General features: G+C 43.8%; 1 protein-coding gene across 1 annotated transcript in view; it reads right to left on the reverse strand.

Annotated features, from left to right (window-relative positions):
* LOC101933201 (organic cation/carnitine transporter 2) overlaps window positions 1-19,008 on the reverse strand; it is a 46,359-nt gene extending 27,351 nt beyond the window's left edge. Inside the window, exon 1 of the mRNA XM_065554986.1 lies at window positions 18,476-19,008. Coding sequence (XP_065411058.1) covers window positions 18,476-18,868 — 393 coding nt within the window. The 5' untranslated portion in view covers window positions 18,869-19,008. The remainder of the gene's footprint in view (window positions 1-18,475) is intronic.
* Window positions 19,009-25,675: the final 6,667 nt, after the last annotated feature.

A 25,675-nucleotide genomic window follows, 5' to 3' on the forward strand; every position in this document is an offset into this window, starting at 1 on the left:
GAGCAGCGAAGAACAACTGCAGTTATCTAAAGGCCTGGATGCTGTCAGCTGGTTTCCTTGAGGAGGAACCTTAGGCCTCCCCCTCTCTGACTGGAGGCTGGTACTCTGCTCTGGGCCCCTGGTTTTCTCCCTACTGTTGTGCAGGCCTGCTAGTCTTTAAGAACTTAGGACTCTGCAAAGGGCAGTTATCAATAAGAAGGGGACATGCTGGCAGCTCAGGCAGGGCCGGCTCTAACTTTTTTGCCGCCCCAGGCAAAAAAGAAGAGCGCCGCCCCGCCGTAACACATCCCCCCCCAGCGCTGCGCCGCCGACCCCCCCCCCTCCCTGAGCGCCTCGCCAGGCTGCCCAAACCCCTGCCGAACCCCCCCGAGCGCCTCACTGGGCCACCCAAACCCCCGCACCCCCAAGGGCCACGCTGGGCCGCCTGAACCCCTAAGCGCTGCGCTGGGCAGCCCAAACCCCTTCCGGCACCTTGTGGCTCCTCAAGATCCCTACGCCACTGAGCCTCTGGTACCAGCAATCCAGTCAGACTAGATGATCACAATGGTTCCTTCCAGCCTTAAAAATCTGCAAATCTATAAACTTCTGGTTGAGCCAAAGCATGTTTTTAAACAATATCCAATTTGATTTTAAAACTCTGAGTGACAGAAAATTCACAATATCCCCAAGTGAGCTGTTCCAATAATTACCTCATCTCTAACTTATTTCCAGTCTAAATTTGGCTAGCTTCAGCTTCCCGGCATGAGATTATTTCATGTCTTTGTCCACCATATTAGAGCCCTTTAGTAAAAGAAATCCTCTCCCTACATAGGTACCTATAGGGTATGTCTACGCAGAGATAAAAGACCTGCGGCATGGCCAGGCTGGCCCAGAGCAGCCTACTCTGGTTTGTGGGGCTAAAAACTGCTGTGTAGACATTCAGGCTTGGGCTGGCACTTGAGCTCTGGGACCCTACACCCATATAGGACCCCAGAGCTCAAGTTCCCACTTAAGCCCGAACATCTACATAGCAATTCTTCAGCCCAGAATCCGAGCCCTGCAAGCCCGAGTCAGCTGACCTGGGCCAACTGCAGATTTTTTATCCCTGTGTGGATGTACCCACAGAGTGTGATCAAGTCACCACTTAACCTTCCTTTTGATAAGCTAAATAGATTCAGCTTCTCTCTTGCCATACGGCAAGTTACCAGACCATGGATCGTTCCTGTAGCTTTTTGCTGAACTTTTCCAATTCTGCAACTATCCTTCAGTTTTTTCTGTTTGCCTCCCATATCAGCTGACCCATGATTATGCCTTGGATTAATGTTAGACTAACTGGTTTATTCTGGTATCAAAGGGGTAGCCGTGTTAGTCTGGATCTGTAAAAGCAGCAAGGAGTCCTGTGGCACCTTATAGACTAACAGACGTATAGGAGCATGAGCTTTCGTGGGTGAATACCCACTTCTTCGGATGCATCTGAAGAAGTGGGTATTCACCCACGAAAGCTCATGCTCCTATACGTCTGTTAGTCTATAAGGTGCCACAGGACTGCTTGCTGGTTTATTCTGTTTACCCTTTTAAAATACTGGCACAGCATTAGTTTTTTTTATGTCCTCTGGAACTTCCCCAGTATGCCAAGATTTGTTTAAAAAAAATCAACATTAATACCTCATATTTTCTCAGGCAATTCTTTTGAAACTCTTAGGTGCAAGTTATCTGGTCCTGCAGATTTTAAAATTTCAAACTGCATCTACTAAAGTTAAATGTCCACTTCTACTGTAGCAATAGAAAGATATGAATGCACTGTCCAGGTACTTTCCAGATATAGAACAGGAATATTTATTGCTTTTTTGCACTGTTAAAGTAATAGTTTGTATGCAATAATAGTGATTGAGTGTTACAGTGGATGCTGGAAGAACCCGCTCTTTAACCTTGGTAAGTCGTCCAAAAATATCTCAAATTAAACGCAAAAAAGATGCTTAGTGGAATACTGGATTAAAAATCGGTCATTCCCCATTATTAATATGAGACCCGAAACCGTTTCCTGAACAGGCTGATGAGACTCCCTTTAATAATTCTGTGTTTTGAACTAAACAGTGGATTAGACTATTTCCACACCCAATGCTACTGTAAATTTCACCAATCTTGCCTGAAACAGGCCCGTTTATACAAACTAGAATTTGCAATACAGATTGTTCTTTTAAAGTTTTCTCTCTGAAATTCACTGAATGGCGTCACTCCATGTTCTAACATGCGATGTCTCCTACATAATACAACGCAGAAGTCACAGGGAAAAAAATGGCCATTCTATCTTGCCAAGGAAACAGCACACTGCTAATCTCTGAATTCTTCCTTAGTTCAGAGTCTATCACACATACACTGCAAACAATAAAAAAAAATATATATATAGTATGTTCCTGTCACTGAACAAAACTAGAGAGCCTAAACTGACTAGGAAATCTTAGCAACGCACATTTAACACCTTGAAAATATGCAGCAAGTGGCCATTGCCAAACAAACTGAATCCATCAAAGCACCTACAATAATTGACTATTATTAAATATACCAATAAAGCACCACCCACTGCATAGTAAATGCTAATCCTGAATCCTAGATTAGTAAAGACCCTCCCCTTCATCCATCCCACCCCCTACAGCAGCCAATGGAAATGGGCATCTATTTAAATACATTACTTCTAACATGGGGCAAAGATCCAATTGGCCAAAGATTGTGCCGTGACATTTATAGAGTAACTGGCAAAAGCAGTCCAGTGATTATTCTCAACTTGTCATATTGTACTTGTGATTTAGCTATATGAAGTAATGTTTAGCTACCTGCTTTTATGGATCTTCCATTGTGTACACATAACATGCTGTCCAATCAGTGTGTGTGTCCAGGGGCTAAAATTTTCTTCTAGTCACTGGCCCAGGGCCACTTCCTGGAAACACTCATGGGTACTGAAAGTTTCATACTGCTCTGCCAACTGGTTACTTACACTAGCAGATGGAGAGATATCCAATCTTAAAATGCCACTCTAATTACCATCTTGGCTTTTCTTCCACTCTAATAAAGCGGTTTAAGAGCTGTAATGCTGAGAATTGCTAGAAGCAGAAACCAATGTGAGCAACTTGAAATCACAGCTTTCCAGGGCTCTGTTTGTGGAATATCAGTGGTTTAAAAACAAAAAGTCATTTTAAGTAGGACAATAAAAGCGTGGGCCAGATAGCAATCAGAATGTTGAAATCTTAAGGTCCAATATCTCATGACTTGTTTGGTCATGAATGAGCACAATAAATGAACGCTGGAGTCTTCAGTTTTCTAGTGACATATGGAAATGGTTCATAAACTGTGGTCTACAAAGCCACCGCTGTCACAATAATGAAGTATTGCCAGTCTTTAGGAATCATGTTTCCTGCTGGGTGTAGCCAGTCCAGAAATCTTGAAGGACTAAAGCTCTGAGGTGTAACTAATTCAAGGCCTGCACCACTATACTTGAAGGTCACTTGGGTTGTCACTTTCCACTAGAAGTGCTGTTTGGCACTGGTCCAGGACTGAATATAGAATATCTGAGACCAGAGAAAGGAGTAATTTTCATTCCCCCATATCCTCTCAACGAGGTTACTAGAGTTCATGGAATTTGCCTACAATGATGTATCAGGCATAGCAAGTATGTCAGAACTGGAGTGAAGAGGTTATAGGCATTCTTGTTTCCATGCTCCCACCTTCTCTTGCTGTTCAGTTCCTCTGTCCCCATCACATTCAAAAGTCTATTTTAGAGGTTCTACTCTCTCCCCTTGACATGACAGCTTGGGATGACAGAGTCATCCCAGGCTCCCAAAAGGCCTTCTCGATGGTTCCAAGCATATTCTGTGCAGCAGCTGCCTATTTTTTTTTCTCAACTCAGAGCCACTCCATGTAGCAGAGAAGAATGGGCCCAGTTACATCAAAAGCAAAACAAGTTCATAAAAGAAGCCTCCCTTCCTTCTCTTTCCCCCCGCACCCTTCACTTTGTATAACTCTTTAAAGCTGCCTGGTCTTTGTCTTCAAATCCGGCAGTCGTTTCCATGCAAATGCTAGCAACAGCGTAATCAAATCTCCTGAGGATTTTAAGAAGCTGCAGTGAGTGAAACAAGTGCTAGAAATGCTGCTTTCTAACATGTTAGATACCAATATTTAGGAACATGATGAATCCTACCATTCAAAACCACTGGCACAGAGAACTCTTGCTGTATCGTGTTTTAAAGCTGTTGGCAAACATCCTTCGTATGGTAAGGTTTAAACCTTATCATTTTACAAGACTTCAGCTCCCAGGCACTCTTAACGTTGTGTTATTTGAAGTTGATTGTCAGCCCTATTGACTGCAAAGTCAGAAACAGCTTCAAGATATCAGTCAGGTGGGTGACACAGAATGTATTGGGAAAGCAAAGGTCATAACAAAAGAGTAGGTGAAACAATAGTAATTTACACATTTGATCTGTTCCAAACACACTTGGCAAGTGAGTGTCAAACTTCATTAATGATAGGTGAAGAGGCACAAGCAGGTTATGTGACTTGACAAAGGTCACAGAAGTCTGTGGGAGAGTAATCTGACTTCCAGTCTCTTCATTTGTTAGTCCAGAACCCACCGTTGCTGTTTATATGCCAGATAATAAAATGGGTGTGGGAAGAACTTAATATCCCTCACACTATCAGATGTTTGATTTGTCCTCTGTACAAAGCCCTAACTTTGTAGTAGTAATTAATGCTTTTCTCTGGAGAATATTTCTAAAATTCTGTACAACCTGTTTTGTTTAATATTGGGCATTTGGAACCAAAGTAAACCCAAATTCCTAGCATTATAGGGAACTCAGTTCCAAAACTTAACGCATTTTTAATTAATTTAGTCCCATTATGAATTTCTACCTTTAATTCAACAATGGAAAGTATTTAAAAATTGAATTTTACACTTAAATAGGATTACAGTCACAGCAGTATTAAGAGAATTCAACCTGTTAAACTGGCATTTCCTTTATTCTTTCATCATATGCCCTGTAATCAAATAATGATCTGAAATTTTACATAGTACCTTTTATTTAAAAGGAATGAACTTTGAAAACTCTTTTCGAATACTGCTTCAATCACAAATGGTATGAAAACAACCCTCTGATGAAACACTACAATTATTTAAACAAGCACAACCGAGCTATACAATAACATTCAAGACAAGAAGTGAAGAAGACTATCATACCAAATTAGAACTGCAGTGGGAGTTTAGGTAGACAGAATGTACTATAGTTACCTTAACCTCAGTGTCCTGGCCAAATTTTCAGTTAACACAGGTTTCAGAGTAGCAGCCGTGTTAGTCTGTATCCGCAAAAAGAACAGGAGTACTTGTGGCACCTTAGAGACTAACAAATTTATTAGAGCATAAGCTTTCGTGGACTACAGCGAAGAAGTGGGCTGTAGTCCACGAAAGCTTATGCTCTAATAAATTTGTTAGTCTCTAAGGTGCCACAAGTACTCCTGTTCTTTTTTCAGTTAACACAATAATTCTTATGAAAAGTGCTGTGAGACTTTCAGTAGCCTCAACCGGTCAAAATCACATTTTAGATGCATCCATTACACCCGTAAAGTCCTACCTAACTCAGATGGAAGAATGGCACTTTGTAAATTAACACGACCAAATCCTGCAGTGTCTAAGGGCTTGTCTACATGGTGCATTAGTCTGCACTAGTGGGATGTAAATTATACTGTTAATGTAGTCACAAAACAAGACTTCATTAGTGTGCACCAGGGAACTTTTAGTATGCACCAGTAGGATCCATGCAATCCTGTTAGTGTGCAACATGCTGGTGCACGCTACAATTTAAACCCCTTTAGTGCAGACTAATGCACCATGTAGACAAATCTTAAGACTCCCAACCAGACAGTGACCTGGCTTGACCCTGCTCAGCTTGTGCTGTGATTCTGTCAGCCCTCATAAGAGCATAACATACAAACATAAGTACGGCCATACTGGGTCAGAACAAAGGTCCATCTAGCCCAGTATCCTGTCTTCTGACAGTGGCAAATGCCAGGTGCCCCAGAGGGAATGAACAGAACAGGGAATCATCAAGTGAACCTTTCCCTGTCACTCATTCCCAGCTTCTGGCAAACAGAAGCTAGGGACACCATCCCTGCCCATCCTGGCTAATAGCCATTCATGGACCTATCCTCCATGAATTTATCTAATTCTTTTTTGAACCCTTGGCCTTCACAACATCCTCTGGCAAAGAGTTCCACAGGTTGACTGTGCGTTGTGTGATGAAATACTTCCTTTTGTTTGTTTTAAACCTGCTGCCTATTAATTTCATTTGGTGACCCCTAGTTCTTGTGTTATGAGAAGGAGTAAATAACACTTCCTTATTTACTTTCTCCACACCAGTCATGATTTTATAGACCTCAATCATATCTCCCCTTAGTCATCTCTTTTCCAAGCTGAAAAGTCCCAGTCTTATTAATCTCTCCTCTTACGGCAGCCGTTCCATACCTCACAAGATAATATGATAGCATCCCATTAAAAAAAATCCAATCAATCAACCTACAGTGATAGGAGAACCTTCTTACAACAAACTTCCAATCTGATTTCACTACAAATTTTTCATGCATTATAACATGTAAATTGCAATTCTATTATAGGGGAGTTTTTTCCATGGAGGTTGAGAACATCTTACTATATAGTACCATTATGCATAAAGTAAGCTTCACCATTATTGTATATGCCTGGAAAGTTACAGAAGTAACTGCCAAGCCAGTGGTTTGTAATTTATTACTCCCCACAAAGTAGGCATGTTTCTCAGATTAATCTGGAACAGCCTTCCAAGGGGAGTGGTAGGGGCAAAAAACCTAACTGGCTTCAAGACTGAGCTTGATAAGTTTATGGAAAGGATGTATGATGGAACTACCTACAATGGCATGTAACTGATCTGCGGCTGCTAGCAGCAAATATTTACAATGGCCTGTGATGGGACACTAGATAGGAAAGGCTCTGAGTTATTACAGAGAATTCTCTCTCAGGTGTCTGGTTGCTGGGTCTTGCCAACATGCTCAGGGTCTAACTGATTACCATATTTGGGGTCAGGAAGTAATTTCCCTCCCAGGTCAGACTGGCAGAGATCCTGGGAGTTTTTTGCCTTCCGCTGCAGCACGAGTCACTTGCAGGTTTAAACTAGTGTAAATGTACAGAATTCTCTGTAGTCTTTAAATCACGATTTGAGGACTTCAATAACTCAGCCAGAGATTATGGTCTATTACAGGAGAGGGTGGGTGAGGTTCTGTGGCCTGCAATGTCCAGGAGGTCAGACTAGATGATCATAATGGTCCCTTCTGGCCTTAACGTCTATGAGGTTACAAAGAACTGTTCCACTATAGAAGCACTACTCTAATATTAATGAAGGTTTCATTTCCTTAAGAGTGTTACTACAGGCACCAAACATAGATAGACCATTACAAATATCAAATACTTCCTCTAGAGGCTTGCTCAATTTCACCCCTGGTATATAAGGAAGACTTTTCTGAAACCTGTAGTTGCAGTCTATGCTGTTTATTGTTTTCTGATCCCAGCACGGGCAAACATAAAAGATAAAAAAACAGTAAGAAATTGGAAGTATTCTACAAGCTAAAATCTCCTTTTAAAAATTGAGCTGATAGTAACGGTTTTGTTTTGGTCAACCCTGCTCTTCCCTCCCACCTGCTACCCTGTAAATGAAGGCAGGACCTTCAAGTGATCTGTCATTCTCACCATTCACTACTTATGAACTTTGAACCAAATTCTGCCCTTAGCTACACCCATGCAAACCACTACACTTAATGGGGTAGCATGGGCATAAGTGAAGAATTATCACATAAGTTTGTGTTATTTACATTTATCAAGTGCCCAACGCCCAAGATGCGCTATTTCACTATATAAACTATCCAAATATGGAAACCAGGTCCACATCTACAAAAGGATACAGTGTATTTCTTGAATTCCTTCTCCTGAAGTTGTGTTAAGCCTTTGCAATAGTCTCATCTGTACAGAAAGTTAGGGGAAATTTCAAGCTTTTTCATTACTTTATAAATCAATCCAATACAATAAAATAAACCCAAAACAATGCTGATGATGATGAATTTGGGAGGAGTGGTGGAGAAAGGAACACTGACCATGATCTAACAGTGAACCAGCCAGCAACTTTTTTTTTAAATGCTAAAATTAGTTTTAAAGAGTCATGGAAACATTAGCTCTATAAATACATTGTCTGCGTTATGTCTAAGGTGGTGGTGTCTTAATTTTCACTGCAATAACACTGAAATGCTAGCCTACCGTACTAGACAAAAATGGGCTACTTCAGGTAAGTATCCCTGGGGCACTTCTGTCTTATTGCTATTGATTAACTTTGAGAGGCAAAAAAGGAGCACTTTTTTGTGCTGGGAACTTGCCAGGAGAGCTGGCAGTTTCTCAAAGAGACAATATTAAAAGTACAACAGCAAACTATCCTGATGCAAAGGAAAGATAAGAAAAATTGTAAAAGGCTCCATCAGGAGCTCTTTAATGACCTGAAAATCAAAAAGCAATCCTGCAAAAACATGAACGAATTGCTATGGATGAGTACAAAAGAATAGCACGTGCATGTAGACACAAAATCAGAAAGGCTAAGGCACAAAATGAGTTACATCTAGCAAGGGACATAAAAGGTAATAGGTGGTTTTAGAAATACATTTGGAGCAAGAGAAAGATGAAGGAAAGTGTAGGTCCACTACTTAGCTGGGAAGGAAAGCTAAGAACAGATGACATCAAGAAGGCTGTGGTGTTTAATACCTATTTGGCTTCAGTCTTCACTAAGGCCTGGTCTACACTAGCAGGTTATGTCGAATTTAGCAGCGCTAAATCGAATTAACTCTGCACCCGTCCACACAACAAAGCTATTTAGTTCGACATAGGGGTCTCCTAAATTCGACTTCTGTACTCCTCCCCAACGAGGGGAGTAGCGCTAAATTCAACATGGCCATGTCGAATTAGGGTAGGTGTGGATGGAAATCGACGCTAATAGCTCCTGGAGCTATCCCACAGTGCACCACTCTGTTGACGCTCTAGACAGCAGTCCGAGCTCGGATGCTCTGACCAGACACACAGGAAAAGCCCCGGGAAAATTTGAAATCCTTTTCCTGTCTGGGCAGTTTGAATCTCATTTCCTGTTTGGACATCGTGGCGAGCTCAGCAGCACTGGCAACAATGCAGAGCTCTCCAGCAGAGATGGCCATGCAATCTCAGAATAGAAAGAGGGCCCTGGCATGGACTGATTGGGAAGTCTTGGATCTGATCGCTGTGTGGGGCAATGAGTCCGTGCTTTCGGAGCTGCGATCGAAAAGACGGAATGCAAAGATCTACGAGAAGATCTCCAAAGCCATGACAGAGAGAGGATACAGCCAGTATGCAACGCAGTGCCGCGTGAAAATCAAGGAGCTGAGACAAGGCTACCAGAAGACCAAAGAGGCAAACGGGCGCTCCGGATCCCAGCCGCAGACATGCCGTTTCTACGAGGCACTGCATTCCATCCTAGGTGCGGCCGCCACCACTACCCCACCACTGACCGTGGACTCTGAGGATGGGATATTGTCCACGCCCGCTTACTCTGAGATGGTAGTGGATGGGGAAGATGAGGAAGGAGATGAGGAGGACGAGGCAGTCGACAGCGCTTACAACGCTGATTTCCCAGACAGCCAGGATCTGTTCATCACCCTCACAGAGATCCCGTACCAACCGTCCCCAGGCGTTAACCCGGACCCAGAATCAGGGGAAGGATCAGCCGGTAAGTGGATTAAACATGTAAACATTTATTTTGAAAAGAATATTAATATTAACTGTGGCTTTTTCATGATTAGATTGTCCTAGGCACTTAAAGTTCTAATCTTTGGTAGTGCAACTGCTGCAAAAAAATCTAAGGTTTCAGAGTAGCAGCCGTGTTAGTCTGTATCCGCAAAAAGAAGAACAGGAGGACTTGTGGCACCTTAGAGACTAACAAATTTATTAGAGCATAAGCTTTCGTGGACTACAGCCCACTTCTTCGGATGCATATAGAATGGAACATATATTGAGGAGATATATATACACACATACAGAGAGCATAAACAGGTGGGAGTTGTCTTACCACCTCTGAGAGGCCAATTAATTAAGAGAAAAAAAAAAAAACTTTTGAAGTGATAATCAAGCTAGCCTAGTACAGACAGACAGTTAGATAACAAGTGTGAGAATACTAACAAGGGGAGACAGATTCAATGTCTGTAATGGCTCAGCCATTCCCAGTCCTTATTCAAACCGGAGTTGATTGTGTCTAGTTTGCATATCAATTCTAGCTCAGCAGTTTCTCGTTGGAGTCTGTTTTTGAAGTTTTTCTGTTGTAATATAGCCACCCGCAGGTCTGTCACTGAATGACCAGACAGGTTAAAGTGTTCTCCCACTGGTTTTTGAGTATTTTGATTCCTGATGTCAGATTTGTGTCCATTAATTCTTTTGCGTAGAGACTGTCCGGTTTGGCCAATGTACATGGCAGAGGGGCATTGCTGGCACATGATGGCATATATCACATTGGTAGATGTGCAGGTGAACGAGCCCCTGATGGTATGGCTGATGTGATTAGGTCCTATGATGATGTCACTGGAATAGATATGTGGACAGAGTTGACATCGGGGTTTGTTACAAGGATAGGTTCCTGGGTTAGTGGTTTTGTTCAGTGATGTGTGGTTGCTGGTGAATATTTGCTTTAGGTTGGGGGGTTGTCTGTAAGCGAGGACAGGTCTGTCTCCCAAGATCTGTGAGAGTAAGGGATCATCTTTCAGGATAGGTTGTAGATCTCTGATGATGCGCTGGAGAGGTTTTAGTTGGGGGCTGAAGGTGACAGCTAGTGGTGTTCTGTTATTTTCTTTGTTGGGCCTGTCTTGTAGGAGGTGACTTCTGGGTACTCGTCTGGCTCTGTCAATCTGTTTTTTCACTTCAGCAGGTGGGTATTGTAGTTTTAAGAATGCTTGATAGAGATCTTGTAGGTGCTTGTCTCTATCCGAGGGATTGGAGCAAATGCGGTTATATCTTAGAGCTTGGCTGTAGACAATGGATCGTGTGGTGTGTCCTGGATGGAAGCTGGAGGCATGTAGGTAAGTGTAGCGGTCAGTAGGTTTCCGGTATAGGGTGGTATTTATGTGACCATCGCTTATTAGCACAGTAGTGTCCAGGAAATGGACCGCTTGTGTGGATTGATCTAGGCTGAGGTTGATGGTGGGATGGAAATTATTGAAATCATGGTGAAATTCCTCAAGGGCTTCTTTTCCATGGGTCCAGATGATGAAGATGTCATCAATGTAGCGCAAGTAGAGTAGGGGCGTTAGGGGACGAGAGCTAAGGAAACTGCTGAGCTAGAATTGATATGCAAACTAGACACAATCAACTCCGGTTTGAATAAGGACTGGGAATGGCTGAGCCATTACAGACATTGAATCTGTCTCCCCTTGTTAGTATTCTCACACTTGTTATCTAACTGTCTGTCTGTACTAGGCTAGCTTGATTATCACTTCAAAAGTTTTTTGTTTTTTTTTTTTTTTTTTTTTCCTCTTAATTAATTGGCCTCTCAGAGGTGGTAAGACAACTCCCACCTGTTTATGCTCTCTGTATGTGTGTATATATATCTCCTCAATATATGTTCCATTCTATATGCATCCGAAGAAGTGGGCTGTAGTCCACGAAAGCTTATGCTCTAATAAATTTGTTAGTCTCTAAGGTGCCACAAGTCCTCCTGTTCTTCTTTTTAAAAAAATCTAACAATGTCCGGTATATCTTGATTGGTTTGCCCTAGGCGCTCTACTGTTTAGCACTTGCCAGTGCAGCTACAGTAAAATTTGGTCAATATGTCCGGGGATAGAGCAGAAATCCTCAGGGGACATCTCCATGAAGCTCTCCTGGAGGTCATTGGAAAGCCTTTGCATGAGGTTCCTTGGCAGAGCGGCCATGTTGTGTCCTCCGTAGTATGAAACGTTTCCGCGCCAGGCTACCATCAAGTACTCCGGTATCATTGCCTTGCACAGCATGGCGGCATACGGCCCTGGTCTTTGCAGGCTTTCCCGAAGCATGCGTTCTTTGTCGTTGTCTGAAATACGCATCACAGTGATGTCGCTCATGGTGACCTGCTTTGAATTAGGGGAATGTTAGTATTGGGACTGCTTCCCTGTTCCTTTACAGAACTGTAACCGCCGGTTTACAGCCATGAGGGTAAATTCTAACCAGATACTTAACACAAGTAATATTAACAATAAGGGGGAAGGAACACAAGCCAGAACAGGGAAAGAGGAGGTTAAAGAATATTTATCTAAAATTAGATGCAGTCATGTCGGCAGGACCTAATGAAATTCATCCTAGGTTACTTAACGAACTAGCTAAAGCAATCTTGGAACCATTAGTAATTATCTTTGAGATAATCATGGGTGACAGGTGAGGTCCCAGAGGACTGGAGAAGGGCAAACATAGTACCTATCTTTAAAAAGGGGAACAAATGATCCAGAGAATTATATAGTAGACACCCTAACCTCAATACCTGGAAAAATACCAGAACAAATTTGTAATCATCTAGAGGATAATAGGATTATGAAGAATGGCCAGCATGTATTTGTCAAGAACAAACCCATCTAATTTCCTTCTTTGACAGGGTTACTAGCCTAACGGATAGGGGAGAAGCAGTAGATGCGACGCATCTTGATTTTAGTAAGGTTTCTGATGCAATCCCACATGACTTTCTCATAAGCAAACTAGGGAAATTAAGTACAAGTTAAATTGCTACAAATTAGATGCATAAGTGGTTGAAAGATCATACCCAAAGAGTAGTTATCAATGGCTGGCTGGCTGGCTGTCAAAATGAGCAGATGCATCTAGTGAGGTCCCACAGAGGGTCAGCCAGGGTTTCAGTACTAGTCAATCTTTTCATTAATGACTTGGCTAATGGACTGGAAATTATGCTTATAAAATTGGCAGATAACACAAAGTTGCACTTTGGAGGACAGCATTAGTATTCAAAATAATCTTGACAAATTGGAGAACTGGTATGAAATCAACAAGATGAAATGCAATAAAAACAAGTGCAAAGAATTTCATTTAAGAAGGAAAAAATTAAATGAACAACAAAAATGGGGAATAACTGGCTAGGCAGTAATACTGCTGAAAAGGATCTGGAGATTAGAATGGATCACGAATTGAATGAGTCAACAATGTGATAAAGTTGTGAAAAAGGCTAATATTCTGGGGTGAATTAACAGAAGTGTCATGTGTAAAATAAAGGAAGCAACTATCCTGCTCTAATTGGCACTGGTGAGGCCTCAGCTGAAGAACTGGATCCAGTTCTGGATGCCGCACTTAAGAAAAATGTGGACAAATTGGAGACAGTCCAGAGGACAGCAACAAAAATGATAAGGTTTAGAAAACCTGACCTATGAGAAACAGTTTTAAAAAAACTGGGCATGTTTAGTCTTGAGAAAAGAAGACTATGGGGCGAACTGATAAGCTTTCAGATATGTTAAGGGCTGTTATAAAGAAGACAGTGATCATGCATTCATCGTGTTCACTGAATGTAGAGCAAGACCAGCAAGGAAGATTTAGGTTAAATATTCAGAAATCTTCCTAATTATAAGGACAGTTAAGCACTGGAATAGGCTTCTAAGGGAGGTTGTGGAATCCCCATCTCTGGAAGTCTAACCCGTTCTTAAAACAACGAAGAGGTTGGACAAACACCTGGCACAGATGGTGGAAGTTTACTTGGTCCTGCCTCAGGGCAGGAGGCTGGGCCAGGTGACCTCTTGCGATCCCTTCTAGCCCTACATTTTTACGATCTGATATTGTAGAATCAAAGAGCTCCTTCAAGTGCAATTCTCTTTTTAAAAAGTGCTTATTAAACAATGATATTGTGGACCTCTTAAGGACTTTAAGATCAAATCAGTTTCTAGTATATAAGTAAACAGGATGTCTTTTCAAATTGTGGGCATATTCAGCCTGTGATTTGAAAGCCAAGATAAATATTTTTCTTGCTCTGACATGACCAGTAACAAAGATTCTGAAATCAGGACTTTCATTAGACTTCCTCATCTTCATATGTTAGTAGCTTTCCCAATCAATACATCTGTTCTCTGTGTATAGACGTATCATATCCGCTCATTTTTCTGAAATAAGTGCGGATTGCTTTTCACTTCTGATTGCCCTGCAGAAGTAGCCTAGCTATGAAAGAAAGTTTAACTAAAGTCTTGTCTACACAGGGACACTCAGAAAAGTTAATCCAAATTAGCGAAAGGTGGATTAGTTAAATGGCATTAAACCCATGTGGACACCTTCATTCTACCCTTAATTCTGTTTAGCTTAATTACACACAGAGAGCAGATGTATTAAGAAAGCTGGTAACATGTGAAGAGGAGGAAATCTAATGAGAATCCTGACATGACTTTTGCTATGCTATGCCACCACTAGAATATGCATGAAGAGGTCAGTAAATGTTTAACTTGGTAGAGAAAGCTTTGATTTGAACTTCAGCCACTGGTTCCAACTTCAGCCACTGGTTATATAAACAAGGCCAGTGCAGTTTCATTAATCTCTCCTGTTTACTCTTTAAAAAAAATAAACTTGAATACCTGGAAATTATGCACATTACTAGTCTATGCTTCCGAGGGCAATTCCAACTGTTGGTACCATTGTCTCCACTTTCCCATACCCCCTCTGTTAATTCGCTTCATATGAGCTCTACAAAGGTGCAGGGGTCTACCTGCATAGAGCTAATTACATGATCAGGGCCCTACATTGTGAATTTTGGGGGGCAGGGAGTGTCTCTTACTATAGGTTTGTACAGTGCCCAGCACAATAGGGTACCAATACTGACTAAGGCCTTGAGGCACTAATGTAATTCCAATAACAACAAGACGATAAGAGAGAAGTAGGCTTCCAATGAAGTTTCTTCTTTTAAAGTCACATAATAGTTGCATTTTGTTAAACGAACAAAAATGTAAAACTTGCCCTTAACCACTTGATTTCAAATTCCCACTAGTGTAAATTTTGTAATGAGATATTCTAAAAAAAAAAAAAAATTGCAAAATGTAAGGATGAACACACAAGTATAATAATTTTATGTCATATACCACCTGGCATGCGGCAATTACTCCTACCATCATAACACTTAGAAAGTGGCTGAACAGAGGTTTTCAGAATAGCAGACTAAAAGTTGAGCACATTTAAAATTGGCCAAAATATGTAAGACCATTCCGTTATCCAAGAGAAGGCTACTTCCTCTTTGTTCCTCCTCTACAGTCCCTTTGTCTGATTCTATTTCACTCGATAATTTCAGTGTCAAATTCTGCTCCCACTTACACCTACTCAATGCCACTGAAGATAGCAGAGTTTAACAGTTATAACTGGAAGAGGAATTTAGCCCTTTGTTTAATTATCACACCTCTAAGTGTTTTAAGTGCCATATATCACTTTTTATTACCATTTCATTCTGCCACTGACTTACATAGAAAAGAAATAGAAATTGCATAAATGGTGGTTTTCTTGAGGGCATGAAGTTTTATTCACCTCTCCACTTATAGTGTTTAAAATGAGTCACAAATACAAAAAGCAGTTACAGTATGTATAAAATGATCAAATATACCAGCATCTCTAACTGCAACCTTCTGTTAAATTTACACTGGGAAGACTGACATGAGAAAGAGGGGTTTGCTTTTAGATAAGGAAGAAGGGAAAGGAATTTTAAGCCGCTTCTGCTTCTTAAAGACTGTCACATAAGTGAGGGCCTTTACTGTGGCCATGCGACATGAGACAGAAGATGCTTCAGGCAACATTTTTTTTTTTCTAGATTTCAGTTAAAACCAGATCTGGGACAAAGGTCCTCATGGCCATCTTGACAAGTCAGAGAGAGATATGCAGCTAAACATGAGATTAATGAATCATAAAAGGGCAGGAATGAGTCAACAGATTAGAGAGTTAAACAAGTTTAACATTGAAAACCTCTAAGTAGGTGAAAGGCCACAGCTCTTGCAAAACTGACCCAGAAGCATAAACATTCGTAAAAGAAGTCATGATGCATGAAGTCTGGGACTGCCAAGTACAGTTAACTCCTGCAAGCACAGGGATCAGGCAAACAAAATAGTTTCAAACAAAATCAGCCAAACTGTACAGTGTGTTTTCTTGAAATTCTAGTGTCACGCACTGTATCAGCTTCCTCTATTCTTACAGTTTGTTACCAGGCTCTCCATCTTTCTGAAGTTTAAAGTTCAGCCGGTTTAATTTGCAATGTGCTGAAACTCAGTACACGGTTTTGTCAGCGAGGAGACAAATTATAGGATGAAACCATGTCTAAACCACCAAGCCATTGAGCTTTGAAGCATTCAAAACAAAAACAACACAATGTCATGTGAACTGGAATAATTTAAAAAAAGCTCAATTTTTTAATCTTCTCTGTAATAATAGTTTAGGCCTTTGCAATAGTGCTTTTGGGTGGTGTCCAGATACAGTTCTCTTGAAAGAAGTTCAGAACAGTTAAGTGTCTAAAGCAGATCTTAAAAAGCAATTTAGGTGATGCATCAGTGCTGAAAGGTGAAAGCTGGTGTGGAGATGGCAAAACTTCACTAAAATCAGCTGTGAAAATCGTTCAAGCCTCTGTCACTACCTAAGCTCAATAACAGTTGTCAACAACCAATTAAAGTTTTGCCCTGTCTACACTGGCTGGTACAGTGGTGTGAAAAATTATCAGAGGCCTTCCATTTAAAAAAAAAAATCTGATTTGCCAAATTTAGTACTGGGACAGCAAAATTCTAAGTCACTGAAGTATGCAGGTTACATCAAAAGAGGCTTACACTTTCTTTGTTACAGCAATCTCCTAGGCACTGCTGCAGAGAAGCACAATGGTGCATGTTATTCCTGCTATTTATTTTTTAAAAGGTTTCTGTTTCTTGTAGAAGCTTTCAACTGGGGAAAAATATCACAAGAGCTTGACAGACAAATTTACATATGATGTGTGGGAAAGAAGACAGAAACTTTCAGACTATCATTGTTTCTGCCTCATAGACACACTTCCAGCAGCTTAAATAGAGATGACATAACTCCCCCACCTCCAGTCTTTCCTTCAGCAATAGCTTCCTACACCAATCTCCTGTCTAGCTAATCCTTCTCTTCTTCATGCATCTAAACTGTTGTCCTGTATATTTTAATAATCTAAATTAAACTGTACGCCCTCCAGCACCCACACTTTGGCATTCCAAATGATTTTTAAAACAGCATGTACATTCATGACGCACTATAAAGACAGGCAGGCTGCAGGGACCAAATATAGGTTCCTTTGCAAACACCTAGATCTTCAGTTAAGAAAGAGACACATCAGCAAAGCCCAGCACAAACCTCCCCGTGCAAAGTGGTTTGCTTCACTAGGGAATGTCCTTTTTTTTAAATATTAACATTTGATAGACATGTCTGATTCAATAAATGTGTAATCAGAAGTTTCACTTAATTTAATAAGATCAGCAAAAACAATATGTACTGGGTTTTGTAAACAGTCTCTGTAATTTGATAGCACCCTGTTAAGGAGAAAGCTGATGCCTATATTACTGTATAATGTTTCTCTAAACAAAAGCTCACTGATGTAATTATTTTAGTTTTGTCTCTGATATTTACATAGCAATGATTAGTTAACCTGTTAAAACTTTCAAAAGAAAGAGGCAATATAGTCAGTGACCTGAACAGTCAGAGAAAAATCTGTTTCATGTCAAGAGGAGAAAGTGTAGGGTTGATGTAGCTACAGTAAGCAACTCAAGATGAACAGGTCCCTAGAGTAATGCGTCCAGTATTGGATATGCAGTCCCAAAAGTGTGAAGGTAGTGGGCTTCAACATAGAGAACACGTGTATTCATGGCCCTGCAGCCTCCTCTCCTGCAAGCATACTTATTGTTACACACTAGATATCTATGGGCCCACTTTTCCCCTTCCACCAAGCTTCAGGGCTCCCATCCACAGCACATCTCAACTGAAACAGTAGCCACTGGAGTCAGTAAACACTAGCTCCCACATCCTGTGACAGAGGTACTGGCGTGTAGAATTCTGTCTCCGGTCATGGGTCGGGGACTAGGAAGTAAAGCAGAGTCTCTCCCTGTATTATTGATCATTTATGCACCAAACCAGCAGGTTATCAACAATTACTTCTGTACTTCTGTGCCTCCAGTGGTTACCGATACACTCAGACCCCTTACCCCGGCCCCCCTAACTCCCACACTGGCCCCACATTGTTAGCACTCCCCTTCTCGGCCCCCATCCCCAGCACCTCCCACCCTGAGCACCCCACTCCCTGTACCCCCCAACACCCGTCCCAGCCGCATCCCACTCCTTGGCCCCACCCCCCATCCTTCTCCCCATCACCCCAAGACCCCTTCACTCCCCACCCCTCTCGTCCCTGGCCCCCAGGGCTCCCCCACGGCGGCGGCCCTCGCCCGGGCGCACCTCGGTGACGATGGTGGAGAGGTAGAGCTCCCGGCTGTACTCCCAGCCGTCCAGGCACTTCTCCTGCTCCAGCTGACTCAGATCCACATCCCTGCCGGGCTGCAGCCCCAGCGCGGAGAAATTGGCCAGCGACTCCAGGCGGTAGCGGCGGCACCTGCTGGGCCCCTCCCGGCCGCCCTGCACCTCGCGGGGGATGCTGGCGTTGAGCCACTCGCGGCTCAGGTTGGCGCTGGGGGGCACCCGGCAGCGGTGCTCGGGGGCGCCGGCCAGGAAGACGATGGAGAGCCCGGTGAAGCCATTGGGGACGATGCTGGCGCTGAGCAGGAAGAAGACGAGGCGCTGGAAGGGGCCCCACTCGCCCAGGAAGGCGGTGACCCCCTCGTAGTCCTGCATGGCGGGGCGCAGCCGGCGAGCAGCGGCCGCGCAGCGCTTGGGCCCGGCGCTGAGGAGCGGCGGCGGTGGGTACACGCGGCCCCTTCTGGCGCGGAGAGGGAGCGGCCGCCGGAGCGCTCCCAGGGCCGGCCGAGGGGCCGGGCCCGGCGGGGGAAGGGGGTGGGGCTTTCCCACCAGGGCCCACGCGGGACAGGTGGCGTCGCCCCCGCCCTCTCCCTGCTGCCCGGGCTGGGCAAGGCAGGCGCTGGCTTAGGGCGTCCCGCCCCCGAGGCGTGGCGCTGCCCATCCTGGGGGGCGCTGCTGAGCCCAGCTCAGCTCCCGGCGGCAGCCCCGAACACGCCGCGCTGTGGAGACGGCCGGTTACACCCGGCTTCCAGAGCCCCGGCTCCGCAAATGGGCGCGAAAGCTGGTGGGAGCCAGGCAGGGGCTCCAGGCACAGCAGCGCCGAAGGGGAGCAGCCGGGCCCTGCAGCCACAGAGCTCGGCCCTGGGTAGGAGACAAGCTACAGCCCCTGGTTTGTAGAAGATCTGTCATCTTTCCCCTACCTGCCCCCAGTTGGAAGGCCTGGGCCTGAGTCTCATTCCTCCTTGTGTGGCCTTTTGCCCCCCGAGCAAGTAAGGTCCCAATCTAGGTCCACTGTGCAGGTTCAGCCAGTCTAGGGCCACTTCTCCCCTGCAGTGTTTACAGTCTAGTTTAAGACGAAGTGTAACAAGTGGGAGAATAATGGAGGAAAGATGAGGAGAGCAGAGACGGCTCAAGACAATGTACTACTCCCCTCCCCCCCAGAAGTGCCATAGGCATAGCTTTAACAGGAGATGAATTTACCATAAAATGCCTACAACATTCACGATACATCTGCCACGGCCCAGCCTGCCATACACTGTCTACGTGCACCATGCTAACCCGCATTAGCAGTTCATTAATGGGCTTTGATCTAGTACTATCTGAAAGGAGACTCCATCTGCTCTCCCCTCCGAACGAACCCATCTGAGTGTCAATCTGAAGGGCACCCTAGGATACAGGGGAAGCAGCACTAGGCCAGAAGGGGGTCCCTGATATGCTGGAGGGAGAGGGGGGCATGTAATACATGGGTGGAACAAGGCGGGATAACATTGGTCGGGGACTGAAACCTGGACACAGATGGAGTGCAGGCCAGGACTCAGAGGGAGATGAGTACATGGGAAAGATGGGATGGGGTTCAGGACACAGTGGGGGACAAATGGAGTGGGGGGACTAGGGACAGATGGGTGGGCAGGCTAGGAATATGGGGCAAGGAGCAGACCACAAGGCAGATAGGTTGGGGCAGGATGCTAGAAGGGGGCCTATGGGATGGGGTGGTAGAACCCCAGGGTCAGACAGGATCGGGGCATAGGACTCAATGGATCAGTAGCCTGGGGTAGGAAGAGTGGGCAGCCCCCAGGGGTTCAGGGGCAGATGAGGTGGGAGATAGATGCAGGAGCAGTACCCTGGGTGCTATATGGGTGATTTAGTGCATCTGCCCTCCCCTGAAATGAATGGCACATTCCATGGACCACACATGTAATTCAACAGGGCATTAGTAACTTGGTTGGGCTGTGTTGTGTATAGAGATGTTTATAGAGCATTGCACAAGACCTTTCCTGTGCTGCTGCAGGCCTAATTTCCAACGATGTAGTTCCTTGAAAAGCCATTCATGGCAACTGAGAGAAGCTGCCATGGAGCAAAACCAAATAAACCTTGAAGTGTTGCACAACTATTTGCAATCTTATTCACATTTCTCATTTACAGTATCTGAGTCAAAGGTAAAGCAGCCTCACTTAGCAGTGAAACGTTGTCGCCCAAGTGGCTAATCCAAGTTTGGGGCCCGGGCAATGTTCCATTTGGGAGTAGAAATCAGTGATGGTTAGATATTGCTTTGATACACTTTTGTTTATTTACAAAGAATGTAAAAAAACCTTTGTGACTCTGAATGCAGCAAGTATCAAATAGCAGGAAACAGGTTTTTTTGCTCAGAGACCCAAGACCACTCTTTTCAGCCTGAACCTCTGACCCAAGAAATCTCTCCCTAGGTTTCTTCCAGGGTCAGACCCGGCTTTCAGCAGCTCCTTGTGGCCGTCTCTGCTCATGCATGCACATATCCAAAACAATACTCAGCAAAACCCCTCTGCCTTCTCAGTCCAAAAATTTCTGGGCAGGTTGGTTCACAACCCCCCTTTTGTTTTAGGTGGGGGGCTTGTGATTAATTTATCCTGGCAGTTATGTTAATTGAGGAGTGTGTTACACTCAAAGAGGTTTGTGATGTAAGCAGTCACTACTTCTCAGCATAACAATATTTTATCTCAGACAGTATTAATACATCTCTTTGATGAAAATTTAACTTTTACCAGGTAATAAAACAACTAAACTTTAAGAATCTGTATTTACGTAGAGTTAAAATTTACACACAAGGTCACAAAGTCAAGGGAAAGGAGAACTAAGAGGCAGACTTATCACCTCACTAGATATGATTCAGAGGGGGTCTATGCAAGCAGATCTAATAAGGGTAGTTTCCACAAGGAAAGCTGAGGCTGTAGCGCTTCAGTGTAGAATCAGTACAGCCACAGGAGGGGTTCTCCCAATGGCATAGTTAATCCACGTCACTGAAAGACGGTAGCTATGTTGATAGAAGAACTCTTGATAGAAGACAACCTACTGATGTCTACACCGGGGGATAGGTTGGCATAACTATGTTGCTCAGTTGTGTGTGTGTGTTTTTTTCACAGCCCTGAGCGATGTAGCTGGGTTGACTTAACTTTTGGGTATAGGCCTGGCCTACCCCTGCCCCTCTGCTGTGCTGGTGGGTTAAAGGTAAAATGGTATTTTTCATTCAGCCACTGTCCCCCAAAAGCACCAAGAGAGTCAGAATTTCTCCCTAGGGCTCCAGAAAATGCTAAGAAAAGAGACAGGCTGCTGAACTTCCCCAAACACATTGGCCCCATAGGGTGTGGTTTTTCCAGCCAGCGGTTTACAGCCATCGCCCCACAGCTGGCTGCGTTCAGTAGCACTAAACAGCCCAAGTTCCGGGACATTCCTACTTTTTTAAAAGGAGCGACAGAGCATACTGCACCATGTGGTAGCCTCGGCTTTCCTCGTGGAATCTACCCTTATTAGATCGGCTTGTCCCCCACTTTGTTGGCTAGGGCAGAATTTGGCCTCAGCATTCTAAATCTCATACAATATGTAATGCTCAACAGAGTGGGCTAAGAATAGGCTCATACTCTTAGCTGAGTTGCTTTGCTTATGAGTTTAAATCAGACCCTGGGCATGACCTTTTTATGGTAGTACTGTATTTAGAAAAAGGTGCCTGTAAATCTTTTAAAATAATTACTTAAAACATGGAAGAAAACACCACCTACGGTTTCAAGTACAGGGATTCTATTCTACTCAGGGCTCAAGAAAAAACAAATCAGCACAGGTCTGTGGCTTGGTCTTTCCTGAGTTTAGCTACAATGCTGCTCTCTGTGAAGGTGAGCACCTGTTCCAGATGCAGATTTTATTTGCTTATTTTTAATTTTATTTCTCATTTGGGAATTTATCCCTATGATTCTGCTTTAAGAGGAGGAGTGAAATTTGGCTCAGGGATTGCTCCAAAAATATTGCAGGGGATGAGGACTCTCCCTGCTGTCAAAAAAAGAGGACAAGGCTTGTCATCTCTTCTGCATAGGGCCTCTATGATCAAAATAGGTTTGCGTTTCCCCTGGAAGATCCAGCCTAAGATATTAGTAGTGAATCTCTGTGAGCCTGTGTCATAACTATAAAGGGAAGGGTAACAGCCCTCCTGTGTACAATACTATAAAATCCCTCCTGCCCAGAGACTCCAAAATCCTTTTACCTGTAAAGGGTTAAGAAGCTCCGGTAACCTGGCTGACACCTGACCCAAAGGACCAATAAGGGGACCAGATACTTTCAAATCTTGGTGGGGGGAAGGCTTTTGTTTGTGCTCTTTGTTTTGGTGGTTGTTCGCTCTTGGGACTAAGAGGGACCAGACATCAATCCAGGCTCTCCAAATCTTTCTGAACAAGTCTCTCATATTTCAAACTTGTAAGTAAACAGCCAGGCAAGGTGTGTTAGTTTTATCTTTGTTTTCTCAACTTGTAAATGTACCTTTTACTAGGGTGTTTACCTCTGTTTGCTGTAACTTTGAACCTAAGGCTAGAGGGGGGTCCTCTGGGCTCTTTAAGTTTGATTACCCTGTAAAGTTATTTTCCATTCTGATTTTACAGAGATGATTTTTACCTTTTTCTTTAATTAAAAGCCTTCTTTTTAAGAACCTGATTGATTTTTCCTTGTTTTTAGATCCAAGGGGGTTGGATCTTGATCCACCAGGAGTTGGTGGGAGAAAGGAGGGGGGATGGTTAAATTCTCCTTGTTTTAAGATCCAAGGGGTTTGGATCTGTATTCACCAGGGAATTGGTGAAGAGTTTCTCAAGGCTACCCAGGGAAGGGAATTAGCACATTGGGAGTGATGGCGGCGGACTAGATCTAAGCTGGTAGTTAAGCTTAGAAGTTTTCATGCAGGCCCCCATGTCTGTACCCTAAAGTTCAGAGTGGGGAAGCAGCCTTGACAGCCTGTTACTAGGGTAACCAGATGTCCCGATTTTATAGGGACAGTCCCGATTTTTGGGTCTTTTTCTTATATAAGCACCTATTACCCCCTACCCCCATCCTGATTTTTCCACACTTGCTGTCTGGTCACCCTAGCTGTTACTGGGCTGAGTCCAGCAGCCCTGTAGCACACTCTCCAAAACCCTCCAACTACAACCTGAATAAGGGGTGGAGATGGAGGAGGTGGCTGAGCTGTACATCCAGCACAGGATCTAGGCACAATCTTCCTAAGTTTTGCTGAGCTTCTCTGCTGGCTCTGTTGGTTCATCCAAACCCTGACCTGGGGAGAGGGAGGGTTCTACAGGGGGAGGCATGGCAGCACCGCTCTTGGAATCTGCAGGGTTTGAAGCAGGCCTGGGCCTTTTAATTCCTTGTGTCAGCTTTTCCAATCCTGCCTGCCCCCTTTTCTTTCGAAGGGCAGGGCACTCCCACAATAGGTTTCTGAGACAGTGTCTGAACCTTTCTCCTACAGCTAAATCTTTCCACTCCTGCCAGGCTCTTTTCCTGCAGTCTTGCCCTCTGAAGGGTAAAATGCATTCTGCCCCCAGCTCCTCAATGAGACATTATTCAACAAGGGGGGGAAGCAGGAGACACAGGCCTTTCCTTTTGTCGTTGGCTCTCTCAGTCTGGCTCTCTCCCTGAAGCCTGCAACATCCGCTGCAAGTGCCTCAGAGCAGGAAGTGGAGCTGAGGGGAGAATCTCCTCAAAAGAGAAGTGCAGCCCCAGGACATGGCTGGGAATTAGACAAATCATTGAGCTGAATTTTAGTCTGACATTTTGAATAAAAGGTTGGAATTTCCCCAGGCTGAAGTACTCATTGTAGTGGAGTTGTGGACCTTAGCATAATGAGGAAAGAGATGATGTCTGAGACCTTAAAGGCCCCTGTAGACTTTGCACAAGCAGTGCTTTCATGGGTGGATGATTTTGCAGGCATGATCCCTCTCAACTTAAAATCCCACTGTTTAAAGGGCTTCTCTCTCTGAAAAAGATAGTGGTACACAAATCTGTTTCATGCAGGTAGATGGAGTTGTGGTCCCTGAGAATAGGTGCCCCAGGCAACTCAGTTCCTGGCTCTTAGTACTCCAGTGGGGAACATTTCCAAAAGTGGAGGCTAATCAGAGAAGTAGAGATTTAACCCTGCCTGGCCCCGCACAACTCCACAGAAAGGAATACCATTAGATGGCAAGTTGAAGCAGTCCCTGAAGTAGATCAGGAGAGAATATCACTTTGCGAGTGCTAGCTGGTGCTGAGACAAGGTCAGGAGCTGCCCTCAGCAGCCTTGCAGCAATTTGCAGGACTGTCACTCAGCCCTATGTGGGGTTGGACCCCCAGACTGGTGCCAGGCTCTTTCATTCTGAGACCAAACAATTACCCACAGCTGGGGCAAAATGAATTTACTGGACACTATTCCCGGGATGTATTTAATGGAGCTGTGCAAGAATCACAGGCACTGTTTTGTCCCATTCCCAGTACTCATCAACCCACAGAAATGCTGATATATCGAGGAAACCAGCCATCTACTTCAGATAGCAGGGAAACAACCCATTCCCCATAAAGGGCTGTACCCTCCCCTATTCTTAGTCTCACAGAATCAGGGATAAAACAGAATATAGCTCTATCTGAAACATCTGAAAAAGGTCTTAAAGGAGGCTTATCTTTACTTTCCCATTTTCTCAACTTCAGTCATTACTATTTTATCAGACAAATGCTTCTAGGATCATAGGAGTATTAATATTAGCTGTAAGGAAGAAGGAAATTCCCCTTCATCTCTTCCTGGGAAGTTCTGTACAAAGAGAAAGCAGAAACAAACAGACTGACACATTCTTCTGGATTATCTTGGTTTCACAGTAGACCCAATGAATAGACATGTCGTGCCAGGGAAGTCAGTCACAGAGTATCAGGCAGAAGATCTCATCTCAGAGGAATGTTAACAGAAGATGAAAACAGCCAAAAAGGAAAACAAGTGCAGTTACAGAAACAAAAATCCAATCTGTATTGGAGCCTCTTGGAAACACTTGTCTCATGCAACAATGTACTTAAAAAATAATAGCACCTAGATCTCAAAGCACTTTATAAAGAAGGTCAGTATCATTATCCCAGTTTTACAGATGGGGAAACTGAGGAACTGAGTAGATCAAAGTTCATATGAAACTTATCCAGTTATTTCCCCCTCCCGCAACTTAT

The sequence above is a fragment of the Chrysemys picta genome, chromosome 8, assembly GCF_011386835.1.
Source record: "Chrysemys picta bellii isolate R12L10 chromosome 8, ASM1138683v2, whole genome shotgun sequence".
Classification (NCBI taxonomy): Eukaryota; Metazoa; Chordata; order Testudines; family Emydidae; genus Chrysemys; species Chrysemys picta.